General features: G+C 37.0%; 1 protein-coding gene across 1 annotated transcript in view; it reads right to left on the minus strand.

The window, feature by feature from the left end:
• The window catches only part of cemip (cell migration inducing hyaluronidase 1), a 73,832-nt gene that overhangs the window by 23,376 nt on the left and 25,361 nt on the right, over positions 1-25,095 (minus strand). The window contains 10 exon segments of the mRNA XM_056754942.1: positions 11,023-11,214; positions 12,961-13,108; positions 14,293-14,373; positions 14,375-14,415; positions 16,335-16,430; positions 16,514-16,584; positions 20,048-20,227; positions 20,633-20,869; positions 21,898-22,036; positions 22,223-22,360. Coding sequence (XP_056610920.1) covers positions 11,023-11,214; positions 12,961-13,108; positions 14,293-14,373; positions 14,375-14,415; positions 16,335-16,430; positions 16,514-16,584; positions 20,048-20,227; positions 20,633-20,869; positions 21,898-22,036; positions 22,223-22,360 — 1,323 coding nt within the window.

Below are 25,095 nucleotides of genomic sequence, written 5' to 3' on the forward strand. Positions count from 1 at the left end.
ATCTTTGTCAGAGATTTCACCCTTTGTGGTACAATTGCAATATATACTTTGACAATTTTATTACTGTTAACAAACAACAGAATCACTGCAAACGAATAAATTCTCGTCAATATTTTGTACTGCGATACCAAGCTCAACCTCTAGGTGTCAATGTCACAAACGGCTCCTTTAACTCGGGTGGATGTCAGTTACAACCCAGAAGGAGATTGGGACAAATATTCTCCCTTACAAACGATTTGGGAACCAGTAAAAAAGCATGCTGCGAAAGAAAAAGGTGTCGGCATGCATCACTTTTCATGTCAGAACAGATGTGGTCAGACATTCATAACCCCTGTATACAGTACACACACGCACACACTTGCCCTGACGCTCCAACACATCCATACTTCACCAAAATAAATCAACAGCTAATCCACCGTCCAGCAAAAATGCTCAGCACTCATCCACGCCCCGCTAAATAACACACAGAAGAACGATGTTCTATCAACACCCAGTGGCGTTTGCTTTTGAAAACATACAATTAGAGTATGAATAACCGAGGGTGTCGGTTAAAAAGGAATGTTCGAGGTTTAATACGAGTTTAGCTCTGTCAACCGTACCTTTGACAACTGTGAAAGCAAAACAACTTGCGTGTACGGTGATGCACTACGGGGCAAGACATTCCAGAGGAATCTCATGAAACGTGTTAAAGTAAAGCAAATATTGGGTAAAAAAATCTGCTTTTAATTCGATTGAAAACACAATCAATATTTCAATCATTATTTCATTTTCTCCAAATGCACCAAATTGCCGCAATGCATTATGGGGTTGCTTTATCCACAATGGTTAAATGGGATGCCGCACTGCAATTTAATCAAAAGAGTGCGTGTCAGAATGCATTGTCATAGTATTGAAATTGTGCACTTACAAGTATACTATACAAATATAGTTAAAGGGCTAGTTCACCCAAAAAATACATAATTTATTCAACCTCAAGATAATTTGTGGAATCTGTAAAACCAAACAATTGGGCACCATTGTAGTTTTTTTCCTACTTTTGTAGTCAATAGTTCCCCAGAACTATTCGGTTATTAACATTCTTCAAAAAATACATATTTGGAACAACTTGAATGACGAAGTCATTTTATTTTTGGGTGAAGTATTTCTTCAAGTTTGCTTAATATAAGAACTTGAAGCATACCTTTTTTCATAACAGCACCAAATAACTCCATTATCTACTTAGACAGCTCACTAGGTTCAAGAACAGAGTCGCTGTACTATTCTCAAACTCTATACACTCCAGAGCCATTTAAAGAGAGAGAGTCGAGTCAGATCCGTTGACTCCAATGGAACAGTTTTTTCACAGCAATAGCGGTTCATGGAGGCTCTCAATAGTTCCCGGAAGTTACTAGTAATGCATGGAGCTGTGACTAAACAGACCAACTGAGGTAAACTTTTCACCCATTTAAAGACGAAAGCCATTTAATGAATTAAAAAATGAAAGAAATAAAGCTTTTAAAGAGAAAACATCTGTCTGAAGGCTCCATGAATCATGTGACAGCGTTTTGGACTTCCGTTGGCAGAACTCTCTCTCAATGGCTCTGACACAGTCAAGATCATTTTCAATCTGAGAGAAACAAGCGCACATTTCGCTCAATGTGCGAGTGGCATCTTCACCGATAACCGGAGAGGAATAAATGAGATTCCTCAGGGCTGGAAAACTCTCTAATGGCTTTCATGAGAGTTTCATAAGCGAGATGAAACAAAACCACCCCGGCGCTTCCCTATCAAAGACGGAAATACAGACAGACAAGCCATCGCCATTAATCTCCGATGAACACTTCATTACTGTCAACGGCTACACGCATGTTCCAGAGAAATGTGCTGATGAATAAGGCAGACGCCTTGTTTTAGTCACATCCTCCCACGCTAGCCATCGCCTGGTCGGGACAAAGAAGACTCAACAGGTAATGAATGTATGACCTCCGGTCTGGGGTTAAGAGAACGGACTAGTAAACATGCGCGCTCACGTGCACATCTAGGCCTCGGGTGCAGGCACACTTGTATTGGGTGTCATTAAGGTCTTAATTACAGAATCTATTGTAAAATTAGCCAGTAAACACACACACTTTGGCATTCACACACAATGAATAGCCAGAGGTAGTGACTAAAGGATCTACGTGAACAGATTTTTAACGAGATGTCAGTTGTGTCCATGTTTAATTAGAGTGTGTTTGTGTGTGTGTGTGTGTGTGTGTGTGCGTGAGATAAGTCACTGATTTGCCCACAAGCTGAGCAGACCTTGACTTGAACTCTTCAACAATAGAGGTATATATAGTATTAGACATCATTATCTTTAATTCAGTTATGGAGACTCTAGGGGTGATTTTAATTCAGGTTGGCTAAAAACACTCTGAACAAATCAGGTGCTTGCCTGCATACAGCACTTGTGTACTAGTGGACAAAACCCCAGCATATATTTTTAAACAATATTTATAACATTCCGCACCTCATCAATTCAATAGAATTCAAATGTATTTATGTAACGCTTTTCACAATGTGCATTGTTCCAAAGCAGCTTTACAGGAGAAAATAAGAAAAAGGTAAAACAGTTTATTTTTATTATTACTATTTTCAATTAGCATTCATTTTTAGATGTTTAGTTTATGTGTTCATTTTAGTTAAAGTTTTAGTAATTTTGGTCTATGCTTTTGTCATTTTTTTGTTATGTTGCTATATAAGAATAATTAATTTCGGTTTGATTTTAATTTTTGTTTATTATTATGATTTCAGTGCTTTTCAGCTGTTAACTGAAATAAGTTTAGTTTGTTCCAAACTGAGGTTAACTAAACTCTATTGTGTATTGTAAAAGTGGGAGGAGTCATGTTGGAGCCATTGGTCCAGCTGACTGTGTGCCGATGTGCTCGCGGTCTTTTCCCGGCTCCTGTAACCCTCTTCTCTCATCCCATCATTTCCTGTCTCTCTACGCTGAACTGTCCAGGTAAAAAAAACTATAAAAAGGCCAAACGATAATTACAAGTTCCTGTTTTAGTGGTTATTATGTTAACCCATCAATCAAATCTACATATTTCAGGGCACTTCTTTGTGTCTTTAGGCCCACTTATATCACCCTAGCAACCACCAACCAATGCACAAGTTTCCAGAACATAATTAAAACGCAATATTCCAAATGTTAAAAACACCTTATTAGCTGCAAAGCAACACTATAGCAACAGGGGCAGTTCTAGGGTGAATCGATTTGGAGCTTAAGCCAGAGACATCCATTTATGATGTAGATAATGATGCGCCTCTTTTTTTTTACTGGTCGAAAGCTTGCGCTGTAATGGCGTCTGCCGTTGCAAAAGATACCTGGATTTCGACGCACCTGGAAAAAAAGAGTGCGTTAAACATGCACCGTGACTGCATGGCTTTCTGTTTGAGTGTACTTGATGCGTGTCTACATTTAATATAAACAATTTGTGGACGTAAAAGATCTGAAATGTGATCGGTCCCAAAGTGATTCGTACAGGGCATGGTAATAAAAACATTGGACCGAAAGGGGCTTCAGCCCCCTTACAGTGAATTTCCATTACAGCGTTTGCTTTGAGGTGTGTCATTCATTTTTACACTAACACACCTCCGAAATGAATCCACCATTTGCAAATAGACGGAAGCGTACGTCTTGGTTCGCCAAGATTATTTACAACAAGGTATTTAAAAAAACCAGCAATTGACTGACGCCTGCTGTTTGTTGCTTGATATTTGCATAAAGTTAAGAATAGATAACTTTTTTGACGCTCTCGGCCGCTCCCAACGCCTTTTCCACCAAGCTGTCGGACCCATAATGCAACACGTGAGTGTCCAGCGCTGCTCCTATTCAAATGAATTGAAAATGCTTGCTCTGCTCCGCATGCTCCATGCCAGTGGAAATTCACCGTTAGTCCACCCCTTGGGCCGCATTGCGTTGACGATGGCTTCAGGGTTTATAAATCTGTCAATTTACTCTATTTAATAAACTTTTATGCAGTGCAGAGTCGTCTTGGCAACATACATGTCCTAACTAGTGCAAGAGTTGGTATGGATGTGCAACCCAATTAAAAACTAGTCAATTAAAGTCAGCAATATTCTTGGAACTTGGCAAGCCTTTAATAGTTTTGACAATGTTTTAAACAAAGTCATCCGAGTGAATCATCCAAAATACTGCAAACCATCACTGTTCACCTGAACAAACATTACAACAATGAACAACAACTAGCAAATGCTCATAATTGTAAACTTGCACAGGAGCAAACAGATTGTTTTTTAATAAACAGCAGCAGTTTGGTCTGGTGCCATGAGTCACTCTGCAGACATCTTAAGGAAGAAGCGAGCGGCTGACTCTACTCTTAAAATAGAACCCAACAGAGAGATGTCACACAGAATTATGGGGAGGCTGGACATGAGGAATCAACAATGGAACAGATGGAAATGTTCTCAATGATGGTATTTTGGAGAGAGCGACTTAGAGCAAGACCAAAAATAAGAGTCTAAATAAGTAAAAATAATTGATAGGAACAATAAACTGGAGAAACTGGCTGATGTTTTTCAGGTCAAGAGAGACACAATTTTGATTTGGCACCAAATGTTTTACTTGGTTGAACAACAAATGAAATACTTTTTGCTTAAACTAACCTGGTCTCAGAGTTGATGCGCTTTGATGACTATGGTGAATTGTTAGCCAGTCATCCTATGGGCTTAGTCTGTTCAACCTTTATCAAAGTATATGATAGTATAACAAACACAACTACATTTTATTTGAACAAATTCTGAAGAGAATTTAAGTGTTGCGTTTGTCCTTGAAGGTGTTGCTAAGTGCTTGGTCAAGTATTGTGACTGGTTGTTAGCATGTGGCCATAAGGCTGCTAAGATGTTATTGTTGGTCATTTATTGGCTAAATTCAAAAGTGTTCATGTGACCAAGCTTTGACACAAAGTCTTAATTCTTAATAAAGTACAGCTTATTCAGGCTTCCACTTTTGATAATAAAAGATGAAGAATATATAGATTCAAACAAATGAACATTTGCTCATATGGAAAATAAGTATTTTCATCAAAAGTCCTTTTAAATGTAAATGAAGGAACTGCTCTCGTCTTTTGCTTCAGTGATTCAATACGTTACTATCTTACAAACATGTATTCATCACGCTTGATAAATTCTTTGATCCCCTAGATCTTGGCATGTAAAAAATGTCTTAAAAAGCTATCAGTTTCTCACAATGTATTTCTTCCTAAATTACTTTTCCTAATCTTTCATTGACATTACGTCTTCTCTTTTAAGTACTCGGTTCTTTTGATATGCAAAGGATGTATGATATGCAGCTCTTTGTTTCCATTCATTCTCGATACGATTGTAATGGAAAGCTGGAATAAAAAATGCAGCACATAAAAACCTTAATTTAACAGACCCCACATGACAGAAAAGGAACATGACATCAGAAAAAGAGACGCGTGATTTGAAAAGAGAAACATTCGGCTGTTATCTGACAAGAGTAATTATGTTGAAGCCCTTCAAGTTAATGTATGGAAAACGAGGGCTTTTGAAAGCCTCAATGGAAAAATTTAACGTTAAAGCCAGAAATCCTGACAACTGCTAATTTACCATGAGTAATGGCAATGACATGCGGTGGTTTTAAAAACGGACTGCGTTTGAAATATACATTCCAAAACTGCTTATACGTTTGGTTAAGTCTTACAAACCCAGTGGCTTTTGCCATTGATTTCCATGTTAACATTTTGGCAAGTCTGTATTCCGTGTCTAATTGAATGGGTGATGTCATAATGGCGGAGGACATCCACAGATGCACTCGAATTGATATTGAAACGGATATTGAATATGCGGAGAAAGAGCAAACATCTGCAAAGGTTTCACTGCAAGTGAAGTTTAATGCGATGTGGTTTAATTTTGATGTCTGGAGCACTTAAATTAGACAAAAGAAACTGCAGGTTTTGTGTGGAGATTAGGAATGCTGTGATGGGACCTGTCAACAGCTCGGAGTCATTTAATGCGACAGAATAATAAGGGGGAAATGGTTTAATGGATGCGAAAGTACATCGTGTGCGCTTGCCGTCTCAATATTAGCTTGCATGCTGAGCGGCGCTGGAAAACAGTTGCTGCATTTAATAGGAAGCAGCTAAAGAGATTTAAAAATAGTGCAAATAGTCTGGGCCTCTTAAAATATCAAGAAAGCAGTACAGCTTGTGCCAAAGTGAACAGTCCGCATTGTATTCCACAACACATTTTTCGTCCTTCTTAGAAAAAGCAATCTCAGGCTTCGTTGTGACAGGTCACGTGAAGTTTCTCAAAGTATGACCAAAAGGTATCTGCATACAAACATTGACTTAAAATATTTTTTAAACTTGGCAAGTCTTCCTTGTGCTTTTTGATGCATGAATTTGCTTTGTATGCGAAGGGTGTTTCACCTCAGGTAGGATGATGATAAAGTGCCCATTTTGGAACAGAACCAACCCACACATTCCCAAAATGCACCAAGTTCGTGTGCAAGGCCGTAACACAACAGTTTCAGATAAAATATGTGAAACTCAAATCCCACCTAAATCCCGAATCAAATCCATTCCTGATCTAATGTAATCCAACAGCTGTATCAGCAAACACAGAATGCTAGGGCGGGAATCCTTTCTGTGCATCGAATACACCGACTCAGATTAAAATAAATGACTCTTTTGCAATATCAAACTTCTAAAAGACTATTTAGGGTGTTTTCTAGACTTCTTTTTCTAAATGTGTTAGAGTTGGGGGATTATATTCCAACACACTGTCTAAAAGAAGATGCTTTTCAGATTTTGCCATTGTTTCAAAGCAAATACAGAAAATTGTGTGACAAGAAAAGCAATTAATCATCACCAACAATTAACCAAGTTTTTTACAAGTGCCCTCCCACCTATCTAATGCTGGGTCGACACCAATCACGTTCCACGCTTTTATAACTCAAGGTATAAGTTTGTTATTTCTGCGTGAGTGATGCGATCTGTCAAATATTCTTATAATAACATATAATATGAAATATATACTTTGACGTAAGACGAGATTGATTTGCGTTTGCGCCAATCGCGCCGCCCGATTCATTGGCTTCCATTGTAAGAACACAGAACCACTGAGACATTTCTCAAAATACTTCCTTTTTTGTTCCATTGAAGAAAGAGTCACAAACAGGTTATAAACCACATGAGACTGAATACAATTTTGTTCTTGTGTGAACCATCCTTTTTAAAATTAACCGCACAAAAGTTGCCAGTCAAACTCTGAGATGAAGTTATTAGGAGGAAAAAAGCTAGAGAATGCTTTAAAGAGATTGCTTTGGTCCTTCAAAGGAGCCCTGTGAAATTTATGGTAGCAAAATAGAACAAAAATAATGGCACAAGGGGCAGAAGATCAGGTCTTATAGAGCAAATGGTGTGTACGAAGGGAACAAGAGAGCAGCTTCAATGCTGACAAAACTGCAGAACTCTTTGGACGAACTTTGAGAAACTCTTCAGATATCAAGATCTCTTTAGCACTTCAGCTTCTACCTCTTTCAGAAAGATGTCTCTTTCCAGATGCCAGCATTAAGTCGAGCCTGAAGTTGGCTGAAAGGTATTTAACAAAACCAGCAATCTTTTTAAGCCTAAGGTAGGGAGAGCACTTCTAAGTAGTCTAAAAGCTTCGGTGTAGTGCAGAGAAAAAAGTCAAAAACATAGAAATGGGTTTATTGCAAATCTATTCTCTAACAGGAAAATGAGCTCCAAACTAAGGGAGGGTTCAAAAAGAAGTTAGCATTCCCAGCTAGAGTGCAACCCCATTGAAAATCAGTGGTTTGACCTGCAAAAATTGCTGTTCACACAATTGGACGCAAAGCGATTCAATGGAGTGAAAACTTGAATGAGAGCAACAAACGTCAAGCACTGCGTCAATGATCATGTTTACATCCCTTACTGTACAAAATCTAAGCTTATTAGTATACTTATTTGAATCTAAAAATGCAACTTTTTCTGTACTTCTCAGAAACATACCTAAAACGATATTTACATATACTTAATTTATATTGATTGAAAGGTGTAACACTGTGTTCACACCAAACCAGAATTAAGCGTTTTGCGCGAGTTAATTACATACAAAGTCAATCCAAGGCACATGTAGAGGCGAACGCGCATCAATCTCGTCTTCCGCGAAGGTTTAAAATATTTGTCAGTTCGCTCTACTCACGCGAAAATAACGAACTTTCCCGCGAGTAATAACGAGCGTGGAACGTGATCGTTTGCGTTTAGTGTGAAACCAGCATAAGCATATTCGCTCCATACACGTTTGCTCAGTACTCAATCTATTGATGGAGATTGATTGAAAGTAATGAAATATTCTACACTAAGTGTTCTTTGGCTTGTAGTTGTGTTTACTCATCTGATGGATTAGCATGTTAAATTCATTTATTAAATAAAAGTATTATAAAAATACATGTTCAAGTGTATATTGCATATTGGTACAAAATAAAACATAACATAAATAAGTGAACAGTAAAATATTGTGAAAGTCGTGGGGACAAAAACATTTAATAAATTGTATATGTAATAACTCGTTGGGAATATTTATCATATATTGTGGGCGGTCTGTCCATTGCCTACTCCCCTTTTGACTCCAGCTCTCACATTCCCTAATGTTTCCCAAACTGTCATTTGGGAAAATCGCTTGGTTGTTGCGGTGCATTACACTTAAAAGAATATTCCTATGACAAAAAATGTCACTTGTTCGTTGGTTTACGCGTTTTTGTGCTTGGACACTGGATGCAAAACCAAGCGCTGTGAACGCGGATGATGCACGCATTTCATACTGGCCGCGTTTCTGGAATCCTGGCTCTCTGTTTTCTGCAAATATAAGTTTGAACAACGGGAGATGGTGAGAAAGCGGCGCATCCTGCATCCTCCAACGACCTTAAGATGTTAACGCCCCCTAAACAAAACAGGTACACACTTTCTGCAAGCATTTCTTCATTTCTTCCGAAAAGTGGTGTGGGCATGTCCCACCCGCAAATTACACCCATCACCTACGCATTCCTTACAACTGATCTGAAGCAAAACCGATCTGAATAAGAGACCAATCGGTCCGGTGACAGATGAGTGATCTAACAAAGATTGCTGTTTGCACATGCACACTTTCACACAACAGAAGGCCTCCGTTACACTTCTGAGTTCTTATAGATCCACGTGTTGAGCTGATGAGGTGAAACTGATGCCATTACTATATTGCTAAGAGCTTAAGGTCATGAATAAGGTAATGTAAGGTGCTTCAATGAAAATATACTTGTTCGACTTTGTGCGGCGCTGCGCAGAACCACCACACATATGACAACAAATTACTGCAGTCTGCAAAAGCAGACTCTCTCTCGCGGTACTGTGAGGTCTTACGGCGACTGCTCTAAATGAAGCAGCATGTTCGAGTCAGATATGCGCAGAATATGATTTGGTTAGCATGAAGCTTCACTGCAAAGTGAATGACAATTTATGAACACAAGTAAGAAGTCAATGTGGCATTTCATTTGACTGCAATAACAGACTCGCTTGATTTTTATCTGCGTCTGGTGGGAGTTCATTTCAAACCCTTAATGCAATATAATAAAACATTGTTAAAGGGTCCTACGGACCCCCTGCAGTTACGCCACGGACCACTAGAGGTCTGCTTACCCACGGTTAAGAAACACGGCTATACAACACTACATTATACTACACTATATGTGGTACACTACAGAATACTACACTGCACTACATAACAATACATTACACTGTAAAACACTACAGTACACTAGACTGCATAACACATGGTACACTACAGTGTGCTACACTACACTAGAAGTAAACTACAATAAGTTAATTTATTATTTAATTATTATTTATTTACTCGGTTTACTCTTTACTCTGTTTACTACACACTCTATTATTAAGTTTACTACTGTTACACTTCAAAGTACACTTTTATCAAAACGTGGGCAAATTTAGAGTGAAGTACTTTTGAAATAGTAAAAGTGTAATTCAAGCTAAAAAAATTCTGCATAAAACTGCATAAACATAACCATTCAGACTAGAGTATAGATGGGAGTACACAGCAAAGGTAATTTCAGATTTTCATTGTGACTGAGGGTGAGATTTGATGTGTTTGATGCAATTTTTTTTATGTTAAATATTTAGATTTAGTATTTAGCAGTAGATCTGATCCACTTTTTCCCTTTCCTCACATTAAACTCAATCTGACAATTCTGAGGTGTTCACACGACGGCTTTTCATTCCAATTAAACGATCGCTTTGATTTCCAATCAGCAGGCTCGCACATAACGTACCGTTACGTATAACACTTGTGTATTATTTAGCAAGAGAAGAAACAAAAGCTGTTTTTCACAAAACAAGAGAAAGAAGTTCACACACTTCAGCCTCAAAGTTCTCCCTTTCTAAAGTCAATCTTCGCTTTAAAGTACTCCGTACTCCTTTAATCTCACGCGAGGCATTTCAAACCCTCCGAGATAAAGGGTGAAGAGATCAGAAGGAGCTTATTTAAAATGTGAACACTTTTTGGCCTCAAGGAGAATGTTTTTTAACTGCTGAAGCACAAGCTTTGTTTCAAATGCCAAATTTCATCTTTCGGTTGCCAGGTCTGGGTGACCGGGCATTATGGTAGTTGTGTTTACTGAGGCATTGCACTTATATTTAATGACCTCACAATGATAACAAAACACCATAGCAACCACATAGCAACATTATAAAAAGCACTCATCTTAGTAACCACATAGCAATATCCAGGAAAACCAGTCAGGGAAGATTAACAGCGATTGATTTGTTAACCCTGACTACACAAGTTACACTTTTTCTTGACTTTTCAAATGTTTTTGGGAGGTTTTCAATGGTATAGAGGTGGCAGAGTGGTATAATAGGAATGATTCAAATGTTTAAGTTGATTTTGACATTATTTCACCATGCATTAACAACCAAAATGTCATCGATGAAGAATTGAGGAGGAAGAACAACTTACCTTCTACCTTGATCTGGTTTCTTGAGCATGAGGCACAAGGAAGAACGCTGAACTCCTCAACCTGGTGCATGGAGTAATCCGTACTGGCCACCACGATCCTGTCACCAGATGTCCAGCCGTGAGGTTCATCCACCAGCTCCAAAATACTGCAGTTAGACAACATGTCTATGGTGACGGAGGCCTGCGGCCGCACTGTTGATGGGCATACACACGCGTTCAGAAATGCCAAATTGTAAATAAATTTGAATTCAATTTAATGATCCGTACCTATGGATTCCTATATAATGTTTATTGTGCTAGTCTAATGTAACCTGAGATCTCTTTAAGGGAAGAAATATTGTCTCTTCTCCATTTCTAATATGCAAAAAAGCGTTATTGTTCAGTAAGTTGCTTCATTTACACAAAAAAGCACCGCTTGATGCGGCAAGGCCGGGATTGTTTGTCACAATGGTTAACAATGGTAGACAGAAGTGTATTTGACTTTTTTGTATTTTCCACTCCGCACAGATTACGTTTAGTGCGAGAAAAAGCCATGATAAAAATTATGAAGTCGAGCGGAAGTATATTTCCAAAGCTTTCCTATTCCTTTCGTCTAAATATAGACAGCAAAGTGCACTATTCATTTGACAAGCGCAAGAGCTCGAGTTATCGCACAAATTGTCCTTGGAGTGGAAGTCATCACAAATCACTTAGAACGGACGTCCAAAATTTGACAAAACTCTCATTACTTCTTTGAGGAATTCAAAAGGGCTGACAGTCATGGTGTTAACGTCTGAAAAGCACTGGATGAAGTCAAATAGGCTGCGCAAAACCCATTTTGTGTCTGTAATCGGACTGGATTCAGAGTAAAACAAGATATTCAGGAAAATTGCGGGAGGGTTTAATTCTGATTGGTCGTCAAAGAAGATTTTGTCCCAAACCCACCCACTGCTTCAGTCAATAGTCTGACATCAGCAGAAAAAGAAATCTGAATTTCTTATATTTGATAAATACTATTGGACGCTATTCATAAATTTGGGTTGTGGAGTTACAAACCAAAACATCTCAAAATGTTTGTAGTCACATAAAGATGGAGCTTTCAAGTTTTAAGAGAGAAGTTCATCCAGGAAAAAAAATGCTGCCATTCATCACTGTGAAGCACAACACGCTTCTCTTTTTCATACAAAGTGAATTTAAGAGAATTTAGATCATCATTCACATTCGGTGACATCTGTTGAACCTGGAACAACCGATGCACCGGCATTAAACATGAAGAAAATCGTGAACGAGGCTTGGATGTAAAGATGTAAATTCTCACAAAAACATATTGTAGTGCTGCAGAATATCTCAAATAATAAGTCATACAAACTACTGTATGAGTTTTTTTCCCGTGCCATGCAATGTCTTGGGTAAGTTACTCTGAAAAATTAATGAATTACTAGTTACTAATTACATATTCAACAGTTTTATTAAATTACTGTACAAATGACTCTCTCCAAAAAGTATTTAGTTACGGATTACTTATTACTTTCTATGGCTTCCTATCTTCAGCTGAATACAAAAGAAGATTTTAATAAAACTATACCATCACTTATCGTCTATATATTTGCTCAAAAAAGCACAAACATTCATTTTCTGAAATCAACTTAAATAAACTCAAGTTAAATAAAGCTAAATATGACATCTTCAAGTATCACTGGTTCCCATGTGTTTCGGTTTTAATTTCGCTGCAAAATTCTAAATATGAGTCAAGCACATGTTGGGTCATTTACATGGATATCAAATTTCAGCTTTTAATTTCTTAAATTTGTGTTCTGCTGAAGAAAGAAATATACTTTACATGAGGATAAGAGGGTGAAAATTATGATAATTTGTATTTGTTGTATACAATTCCTTTATGAAATTGAATATTTTTTCATTTCATGAATTGTAAAAAAGCAGACCCAAGATGGAACGTACCGAGCTTGCCGCACAGAAAGCGCACGCGGTAGTTGTGGCAAATCCCATCCACCTGGTCTTTGCTGAGGCACACAAAGCCGTAGTTTTTGTCAAACTTGGAGAAGATTTCTCCTGTGTTGTTGGCAGGGATGCCGTCAAGAGTTTCAGCCTGAGGTAAAAAAAAGGTTTTTATAAATTCAGTTATGAAACAATGAAAGCACTTGCTTGCATAATAAGTCAGTTAGATATTAAAACTGAACCTGAATTATTTACTGTAGAGTTTCACTTATTATACCACTTGTGAAAGCAGATAGAACATTTATTACACATCAATTTAAAACCATTTTAGGCCTATGTTTTTTAAAGAGCTTACTCCTTTACTTTACTTTACTCCGTGTTTTAGAAGAGGGCAATTCCATGAAAATGTCAACCTTACCATGAAGGAATCAAATCAAAGGTTTTTACTATACTAACAGAGCAGATATTAACATCTGGTGGTTCAAATACCCATGTGATGTCTCCAAGTTTTTAAAGCATTCGTTGTTTATTTTGTGCATCATTTTTCATAGTCGGGTAAGTGACATTTTCAGGATTGTCACATCCATAACAGAACATATTCCTCATTAATGGGCGCATGAAAATGAAAATATATGAACTACTTTAAATTCTTTACCGGGGCCTCCCTTCTCCATTTGTTGGTTCTAATTGCTTCAGGTTTGTGCATTTAAATACACAGAAATCCTACGAAGTTGGTCATCTCCCAAAAACCTTTTTTGTCCCATCCATAACGCATCTTTATTTACTTAAATAAAAAACATGTGCATAGTCACATGTCACATCCATAACGCTTGAATTGCCCAAGTACTTAACAGTTATCTAGTGTTTTTACTGTTAATTAAGTTTTGTTGCATGATTTCATTGTGAATTAAAAGTGTTCATTTCTCCTGCTTTGTGAATGTGTGCATTATAACTCTATAGTCTCTTAAGTATTAACAGATGTCTTTGTACAAAAACACGATTATGCGAACACACGAAAAAAGAACGGATGAAGGTTTACTCATAACACCACGTTTAAACACAACCGTCGCTGATGAGAGCAGATTGTACGAAACGTCCAAATGACATCATCATAATTCAACCAAATTAGCCAGAATCACTTAAACGTTCGAATCTACATACAGTATTTAAAAAATGAGAAATAGAGTGAATTGTAAGATTAAATATATCAGCTTTCATGGTGAAATAAATAATATTTTCTTGCAATCCTGTTTTTATTACTTTCAAATTGTGTTTGCACTACTTGTTTATCCATGTTTGTCCGCGCTTTGCTTGACTGTGCGGAAGAATATTTACCTCAATATCCAAGGGATTACTGCACAGACGCTCGGGAAAAGCTTTGTGAAGTTCAGAGAGTTTTTCCCAGTCACCTGAGCCCTCTCTCATCATCACGGTCAAACCATTCGGTCCACTCCGCCTCTGAAACACCCACACACATAGAGCGATTAAAGCACGAGGGACATGTGCCATCTCTCCTGCGCTGCCCAGCAGACAGGCTCTGGTGTAGATATTAGTCTCATTTACATCTTTAATCTCCCTGTTTTGCAATTCTGCCTGTCAAAGTCTATTTATGCAGAGATAATTGCAGTTCACCCCACGCCCCTCCTCACGTATCGCTGCCGCGTTCCTACAGGGAATTCGGTTCACTTCCATTGTATTGCATTCCAATGAAAGACGATGAAACAACAATGTAAACATTCTCCTTAACTCACAGTTTACGATCATGGCACAATTCTCCAAATGATCGTGCTGTACGATTATAGGCCACAGCAGATTAAAAAGAGCCCTTTAGTGAGAGAATCCACTCCAGGGGTGTGCTGGGGAATTTGGCGTGCGAATTAACAAGTGGGAAATGAAAGTGTAAAATGTGTCATACTATAATACAGCGGATGTTGGATTTTCTGGCTTTAAAGGGAAAGATCACTTAAAAATGACAATTCTGTCATCCATATTCACCCTCGTGTGGTTTGAAATCTAAATATGACTCAAAGACACGAGGTAGAAACAACCAAACTTGACTTTACAGGCTTTAAAAAGTGGCGTCCCAGAACAAACTTCCGCAAGTTTCTCCATCTGCGTGCTGCAATCATACAGCAAGTACTTCACTTTCACCTCTAAATGAGTTCATTCTTCGCCAGTAATACGATTTTTCACATTTGTTAACTGCATTATGACTCTGATGATGAATAAACAGATGGCATCTTCTGAATGATGATGTTCTTTTAGATGGTGAGGATGTACAGGTGTAAGCGGTGGGGTGATAAATGAGCTGCTGGGACTCGGGGGCGACAGACAGACATCATACGGATATCAGTTAACATCGCTGAGGATTGTGGGATGTAGAGAGAGATTCTGACAGAGATCAGGGAAGAAATATAAAACAGAGGTGATCCAAATATAGCCGTATGGCAGAATCTTGGTAAATCCTAACTTAAGTTATATTTAATGAATTGCCATACAGTAGCCAATATAAAGATGACATTAGAAACCTAAGTAACTTTGAACATCATATGGGGCGTAATCCCCTTTTTATTTCTCTGAAAATACCTGGTATTGCAAAAAAAGAGTTACAATAATAGCATTGACAACATGTTTATGACTTTAAACAGTTAAGATGTAAAAACAAATGTATGAAAAAAATATTTGCCTTTGGGAAAAGAAAGAAAATTTCCTCATTTAAAATTCATTATGCTTAATACAAGACACACCTATAGAAGTGTGGTAATATAAATAAACTAAGTTGCAAAATTAAAATGAAAAGTTTACAATTTAACTTTTAAAAAAAAACTTTACAAAATGGCAGATAGTTGATTTTTTTTAATACATTTTTTTTAAATAATTTAGCAAACCGGACTTTAGCTTGTTTGGCAACTCATTTGTATTGTAAAGCAAGACAAAAATACTGAATACAATTTTTATTTTGATGTGGTCCAGTCGCTTATAAAGTCTTAATTTTGCAAATAATATTGCTCCTCATAAAGGCATAATTTCCCCCCTCACAAAGGGGTAATATTACCCTTTATACCCTTCATAAAGGCGTAAATTTGCCCTAAATTTTGCCCCTCGTGAAGGCATCATTTTCCCCCTTCTTTTGCCCCTTATGAAGGCATAAATTCCCCCTCATTTTGCCTCCCATAAATGCCTAATATTGTCCTTTTTCATATTGCGTACCAGCTTGGTTTATAAAAAATGTTTACCAGTTGCCCAAATACAATATATATTTTAGTTATAGTTGTTTATGTAGTGAACTTTATTTGAATAAAGTTATGATGATGTCTATTTAATCAACCGAAAAACCATTGCACCTCACATTTAAAATCTGTGTGTGTTAGTTGTACCTTGCACCCATTGACTGAGGGTCGTGATGGTGAAATGTTCTCCGTAACCCGACTGAAACACTTGAGAGCTCCTTGCTTCAGAAGAAGCTTTGGTTCCTAAACACGCATACATACAAAGGATCAGCAACTTCCTGTTTGTTTTCCATCCATGAAGCATAAAGTGAGCAGAAGATTCTTACCCTGATAGACATCGTGATCCTCCACCGATGATGATGTGTCCCCCTTCACTGTGATAAAACTCCACGGGTGCCTGCCGACACACGTACACGCACATTCAGTCTCAACAAGCTATAAGATTTTAAATGATTTCCAGTTCATTTTCATCCATGACCTTAGTGGTGATGTCTTAAAAGAAACTTGATGAAATGTACCTCAATACTTATTTCTGTTCTGTCAACAATTTCCGATTCCAAATAGTCAAGTACAAAACGGCTCTAATGTGGAATTATCTAGATGACGTTTGAAGGACAAAAAGCTCCCGAAGAGATAAAGTGTGAGGAAGAGAGAAACCGTGAAGAAACGGCGGGACAGACAGGAGAACAAGATATCTCTCCTAGACAAACATTCTGCCTCTCTCTGCTGTAAATGATGTTGACTCGGGGTGTGATTGGCAGCTCGAGGTTCTCAGGGAGGTCTGTGGGTAATTACAATGGCCGAGTTTCCCATCAGGCGCTGCTTCCTTCTTAAAGAAACGGACCGGCTGACATCATCATCAGGACAATTTTCTTCAGACCAGACTGACAGGTGCTTCTATTGCCATCCACCTGCCTTGAGTATTGTGTTCCCGCATGTGACACATTCATGCAGACATTTACAGGAATACAAAACTCTGGATATGTTTATGACAACTGACTGCGATATTCTGCTGAGGTCATTTATGTTACAGTTTAAAATGTGACCAATATTAGTCACCCACACACAGTAAAATAAAATTAAATGTACAGTTTATGCATTTGGCAGACATTTAAGACATTTTTAATGAATATTTGTGTACCCTGGGAATCAAATACACAACCTGCGTTTGAAATTGATAAATTGATATTATTTTTCTATTATATTTAATTGACAAAACTTCAATAAATGTGTTGTGTATTTGTTATATTATTTGAAAAGATAATTATGACTTAATCTTGATTATAATTTAATTACAATTCAATTTTGAATTCATAATTTCAAAATGTGCACCTATTCACACCTTTGCATTGTCTTTGTATGTAATTTACTCAAATGAAATTGAAAAAAAAGACAATTTATACAGGAAGACTATTTTTGCTTATTATACATTATATAACGACCTAACAATTTTATTAAATAAATTATAGATTTTTACTTTTAAATTATGCACACATTTAATTTTACTATAACTGATCTATAATTGGATTTATATAATTGAGAATACAATTATTACATAAATGTATAACGCCCAAGGCAACTATAAAAGTATTGTGTTCAGTAACATACTGTCACCTTACTCATGATGCTTAGACAAACCTCAAAGCCTTCTGATTTTCCCACATTTGAAAGTATGCCAGGTCGAGGAATTGAAAATGTCAAATGCCAAAAATTGTGATGATCTGTGTCACACGGGAGGAAAACAGATCTAATTTGAGCCACATTCTGTTGTGGTGTGAACATTCTCTCTCATTAAACGAAAGAGAGATTAAAAGTTGTTGCCTAACACTGTCTTACCTTTAAAAGTCTGTCAAGCTAAGTTGTTTTTAGTTTACTGGTGTGTTTAAGTTTGCTTGTGAGAAACCTTAGTCATTATGTGGAAATATTTAATATTAAGTGTTCAAAATGTTTTTTCCTGCACCGCAGAGGCAGATGTGTTTCCCAGCCACTCTACATTCCCAAGCATTCAGTGCCAGTTTGGGATTTTTAATGCCTGGAGTGTCATTAAATGGGTTTTAATTACTCAAGTTGTATATCACATCTATCTAACCAGAATCTGACTTCACAGATTTTTTTATTTTCATAAACAACACCAATATTGAGCAAAATGCTGTTGTTTGGAGATGTGTTTTCCAATTTTAATCAAACATCCCTGAACCAGCACAACCATCAAACGCTGCCTTCAAATTTGCATACTATTCTTCTAAAATGAAAAGTATTTAAATCATTGCATGTTCAAAAAAATGCCAGAAATCTCTCAAATGTGTCTGTCATTAGAGTTTTAGAAGAGATGTCGACAATGTGTCAAACTGAGCTCAGATTTGTCTCAATATGAACTCAAACATTTCTCATCAAATTTACACAAATCCAGATTATTTTATTTTACGTTTACACCTCCATACTCTTCATGAATCTCATCAATTGCACACTCATATGTTTCTGTAAATTTCTGTAAAGTATCGGAACAAAAGATGCATTCTATTTTAACCCAGATCTGCCTGAGACCCCTCGTGTAACCACAGCCACACAAATCTACGTCAGTTCATGGTATGATTTGACTATGACTGCCCAAATGTATATGCCAGGAAGGTGAATGTACCTGTCTGCACAATTGCATTAGAACCTGATTTTCCGAATATGGTAAGAGGTGTTACATTTCTGTCACACGCTTGCAGTATTAGACCAATCACTATGCACTGGTTAACTGGCCAATCAAAGCACACCTCGCTTTTCAGAGCGATGAGCTTTGTAAAACATCAGCATGTTTCAGAGAGGCGGGGCAAAGAGGAGATGCAAACATGCACTGTATGTGGAAAATACAGTGTTTTTGAACATTAAATCATTTATGCACATTGCATTACATCTTAAACAACTTATAATATTGTTATTGATTGGTAATATTTGTTTTAGCTGTGACATATGACCCCTTTAAATGAAACCGCTCCATGAAATCTCCTGAGCTATGAGAGAGCAACATCTAAGAGAGATCTCATTGGACTTTTAGTTGAAGAAAAGTAAAATGAAGAATAAAAGGGCAAAGGCAATGAGAATTTCAGACAGGCGGTTCAGTGTTATTTTGGAAATCCAATTTGCTGCAATCCTGCTTGATTTCAAACTGATCCAGCTCTATCCACACCCTAAAACAGATCGAACACATTCCTATTCACTACACGCTTCATCGTAGCTTTCTCTTGTGCGTAAGAACCCTCAAACTTGAGCTGAAACTAAACTCAAGGAGGATCTACAAGAAGAGAATTTGAGTCATAGACAGTTGACGTTTCTTAAGAAAATGTTTAAAGAGACCCAAAAATGAAAATTCTGTCATTATTTATTCACCCTTCATGTGGTTGAAAACCTGTATTTGACTTTCTTCTGAGGAACACGAAAGAAGATATTCTGAGAAATGTCTCCAGTCGACAGGGCTCTATGTTGTATGGTTATCAATTAATATCTTATTTTGTGTTCTGAAGAAGAAAGTCAAACAGGTTTGAAACGACATTAGTATGAATAATGATGACTGAACTTTCTTTTTTAGCTGAACTATCCCTTTAAGGAAAAACATTCACATCTGTTTGGTAAAAACTGTGCATCTTGCAAATGTTAATCATGCATCAAAGAATCCTTGGCTATTTTAGTTAAAGTGTTAGGAATCAGTCCTTGCCATAACATTAAAGGTCACATTTCCTAGATGGAAATATTTTTTCAGAAATCTTGGCAAACAAAACATCCTGTTCTGATCTCAGACATGCTGTATTGCAAAGAGCAATGGGTGAGAAACTGGTGGGAAGGCTTTTTGAGCTCTTGTGGACAAGTAATGTTACCTGAAACCAAGGCGATGGAAATGACGGCTCCCCAGCTTGATGAGAGCCTTTTTAGCAGAATCCTCCAGGTTGTTGGATCCTTCATCATTAACCACCATGGCCAAGATCTGTCCAGTTTCCACATCATCTACATACTGGGCCAGGCGCCTGCTCTCATCCTTGCTTCTGTACGTGTCAAACCTGTACACACACGCAAAGGTAAAAGTGGGTCACAGAGATGAATCACGGCCCAGTCGAGGAGAATTACAAAAGCCAACAAGCATACTCTGCGGTTGTGAGCATGACTGATCGTTTGAAGATGGCGATTCAATAACAGAAACTGTTTTCTGCAATGAACAATAGATGCCGTTCAAACGCCAACAAAGCTGCCAACTTGGAAGCCGCTTTTGCTTTGACAGTCGATTTGTAATTACACTTCTAATTCCAGGCCCACATTTAAACATTAGACGTTTTAAACGATGTCCTAACTCCATCTAAATCCATCACGACGCAAAAACACGTTCATTAACAGCAAGCTTAAAGAACACAAACTTGTAGTGAAGGTAGACCGAAGCTCAACAGGAAGTCAAGTCATGTGGCACTGACCTATCAGAATGGAGCACATCTCCAGTTTGTGGGTTGATGATGTGAATGATGATCCCTCTGTTGCCCCAGCTCCTCTCAAAGTGGTAACTTTTCTCGTTGCCTTGCCCAGGATGAAGTGTTTTGTTCAGAAACGTCCACGACAGCTTCTTTTGTCCGTGGATTTCTAACGATCCTCTAGTTCCGACGCCGATGTACTTTCGTCCAAAATAACTATGTTCATCCTCGTCGTCATCAGACCTGTTCCAATACAACAAACGTGAATCAAATTGTTAAGTTGTGATGAGGTCAGAACAAATCCATGGGTGTGCAACTGTGCACCAAGCTACAAAGATTTTATAGAGCAAAGTCGAAATTAGCAATCAATATTTTATTTGCTGTCTTCCTGCTTATTTAAAATGAGTTTTTTAACTACCTTAAAATCAACTGTACTTTTATTTGTTAAACATTGTACTGTGTGATTACTCTTTAACATCATGATTATTGTCAAAACCAGTATATTGTGACACTTCGAGCACAAATATTGCTATAGTGTTAATTCTACACGTATCGCAACATTGCAAGTTATCGTAAAGGATTAATATAGGGTTAATCTGAAAACGTAATACCGCAACAGATATAGTGTTTATTTAATATATATTGCAATATCATACAATATTGATATAGTGTAAATCCTACACATATCTCAACATTAATACTAGATCAATCAATTACCTTAATATGCTATGAAACACATATAGCAATACCGTAGATTATTGTAAAATATTGACATAGTGTCAATTTGTCACATATCCTAATACCGCAAATTATCATAAATGATATGTGTCAAATTAAGACGGTATCAATCATAGTTTTGTAAATTATATATATTTTGTGTAGTCTACACATATTGTTATACTGCAAATAATTGATATAGTGTTCATTTGCACATATCGTTATACCGCAAATGATTGTAAATGATATGTTTCAAATGAACACTGTATCAATCATAGTATTGTATTTTATCTTAAATGATTGATAGTGTTAATTTGACACATACCATAATATCATAAAAGAGGACACAAAATGAAATATTAATTTGCCTAATGGTCTCCTTTATTTAAAACCCCTTATATGAGATACGGTGATAAAGAAGATAACGTGGATTCCACCATAACAGCGTAGTGAAAATGGGATATCCTACAGCTCTCCTTACCATCAAATTTTAAGTACTTGAAAAGGTCTTCAAAGTCTAAAAGAGATTTTTCAAAGTCTCTCTTTGTTCTTACCTGCCAAAGAGAGAAATGGTGAGGTTGCCTTTGTAAGGACAATCTGGACTGCCAATGTGAAGTTCGCCCTTGTTTCCAATGAGGATGTGCCTCGCTCGCAGCAAAATGGGTCGGGTGGTATCTGCTATCACAAGCTTCCCTAAAAAAAAACAGCCAATCACCATCTCTACCCTTTAAATTTCAACCAATAGGCATGCTGCATTTCCTTTACTGCATTTGAATTTTCACTGAAAATAAAATACGCTTTGATTCACGATCATGTCACAAACTTTGGTTTAATGTTGCCTTTAAATGTTTAAAAAAATATATATTTAGGACAGTCTACCTCCGTTGAGGATCTCGATGGAATGGACCGTTGCAGAGGAGGTGAGGATAACTTTGCGACCGTAACCTATAGTAACTCGATGAGCTTCGTTGTGACCGGGGGTCCAGGGTTGAAGACCAGGCATCTTATCTGGACAAACTAAAGCAGAAAGATATTTAAATGTAATTATATAAATGGTACATGGTCATTTCAATGTCTTCTGCAAAATTTTGAGTATTTTAAATTAATAAACTGGTAGAAATAGCAATGAAATCTCTTAAAATAGAGTTATATAAATTTTTACTGTAACCCTTAGAGGGAAAAAAACAATTTATTTCCTCCTGACGAACACAAACCTACAAATGGAACATTTTATTTTTAACAATGTCTGCGATCATTTAAATCTGACCTTCACATTTTGTGTGGAATATTTCAGGGATGACTGTTTTGCGAATATGTCATGCAGGTTTAAGCCAAAGCGAATGAATGAGAAACTTATGCAATGTATGGGACAAAATAAACCCACAGCTTATGAGTAAAAGTTTAGCAAAGTGCTCTACAGCATCTCAAAACATCTCTGCAAACTTAGAGGAAGATTTGAAGTCTTAAAAGCAGCAGCGAAATGGCCTTTTTAAATCTAGAGGTCAGAGAAAAGAGGAAAGTAAAAAAAGATCAAAATACACATTATAAAGTAAAAAATAAACAAATAAAAAATATATTTGACCCCTTTAAAGCAAGCAAACATTTTCAGATGTCCGCAGATAAGCGTCTCAGATGTCTAGACCAAAGCTAGACCGTGATAACCCTCCAACAGTTTGCTATTATCAAAGTGATCAAATGAAGTCAGCAGTTCAGTCGCCACAGAGGTTTTCAGACTGCAGTCAAATGGTTCATGTCACTGCATATTGAAAAGGTCTTGTTCTCCATTTAATGCTGTTAAATGCTAAGAGCAAAAGCCAAAGACTTGTAATGGTGAATAGCAACGTCCACACTACAACTAAAGAGTAACACATTATTAACCTGTATTAACATTTTTTTTAAATAATAATTGTATTCATACAATAATTTTATTTCATTTGTTTTTATTGTTTTTCAATTATTTTAATTTTATTTATACAATGATTTTATTTTATTTTATGTATACAATGATTTGATTTTATGTATACAATTGCTTTATTTTATTATTTGTATACAGTTATTTTATTTCATGTATACAGTTATTTTATTATCTGTATATAATTATTTTATTTTATGTATACAATTATTTTATTTTATGCATTATTTCATTTCATTTTATTTATTAATTTATTTTATGTATCATATCATTTTATCTTATTTGATCTTTTTTATTGTAGGGATCGTTCAGAAACTTTGACACTGACACCATTGACAGCCAATTAAAATGCACACAAATTTAAAGGGCTAGCACATTTAAAATGTGAAAGTGCATCTCACAAGCTTTTGTCTGTTAATGTGGGCTTCAATAGAATTATCTTTGTCTTGTGTTTTTTGAGTCTGTAATATTCTCACATAATACACAACATGTTATGTCATTGTTCACACGTCCACGTTGCAAACTAAGCAGCATAATCATGTTTTTTGTTTGATTAAGGAACATCACCGGATGTATCTTTTAAAAACTGCAATCCCATAATGCATTTCAGTTCCTGACAAATGCACCTGTTAAAGGACAGCCCTGTTACTAGTGAAGTTCCAACAAACGTGACGAGATGCTGCAACACGTGATAAAATGCAAACTTTAATCTCCATGTTGTTGCCTAAAAAGAAATCTCAGCTTTTAAAATCTATAAGTAATTTGAAAAATGAGTATTGTTTTGCCGTTTTTAAATACGATTGACTGGTATTGAGGTCAGAAGGGGGACATTACAACTCGGATCTTCCAGCCTCCTGAGCATCAGAACAGCGCTTGTGCCTCGGCTCCGGGAGGACCACAGTCCCGCAGAGTTCAGATCCATCCCTAATCAAACACACCTGAAGCCAATCAAAGTCTTCAAGATTCATTATAAAATGACAAGCAGGTGTGTTGGATGAGAGATGGAATTAAACTCAGCAGATCTGTGGCCCTCCAGGACCAGAGCCACCTAGTCCTGAAGACATCTTAGAAGATATCTTTTGGAACGCTGCCTATATAGTCATCTCTACATTTTAGAACAAATCTTCGACAATACAAGTTTACAATGATTTACAAAGATAAAGCAAACAACATTCTGCAAAATATGAAAGTCTCCTTAGAAGCCTCTTAAACTAAAGGAAAAGCAGATGAACGAACAACAAAGAAAGGTTTGATTTAAGCGTGTCTTTAATCAATTACCTCATTTATCTACTGGTCAGCTCACACTGAATAAAAGAAAACGCACCGGCCTGTCATTTCAAACAAACGCTTTTTAAGTTGTCCTGCATTTATCTCATCACCATATGCAGAGCCGATGCCGCTGTGGAACACTGAAAACCCACCATGCTTTGTGTTCGAAAGAAAATTATCCACTTCGATGGGCAGGATGATGACAGCGTTGCTTGAAATACCACAAACCAAACATAGCTTAACACACATGAAAGCATGTTCACTTAGATGTATGCAGTTGCAATTGAATCATGCGATCATAACAACGTTTTTACCATTTAAAAACCTTTTGATTCATTCTCTTTTACTGAAGGAGGCTGCGTTTCTTCTTTTTATGATCGCAACTCATGTTTGCAATTACAGCGAGCGAAGGTCTAAAGAAACTTCTGTTTGAAATTACGCCGCAGCTGCCGTGCCAAGAAAATGCGAATGGAGAAGAGATGGACAGAATATTTTACAGGCTTGTAAGGATATGGATTGTACCGTCTTGGTTTTAAAGCGAGTTGTGGAATGCTGGACGAGAATGAAACGC

The sequence above is a fragment of the Triplophysa dalaica genome, chromosome 1 (genome assembly GCF_015846415.1).
Source record: "Triplophysa dalaica isolate WHDGS20190420 chromosome 1, ASM1584641v1, whole genome shotgun sequence".
In the NCBI taxonomy this organism is placed as follows: Eukaryota; Metazoa; Chordata; class Actinopteri; order Cypriniformes; family Nemacheilidae; genus Triplophysa; species Triplophysa dalaica.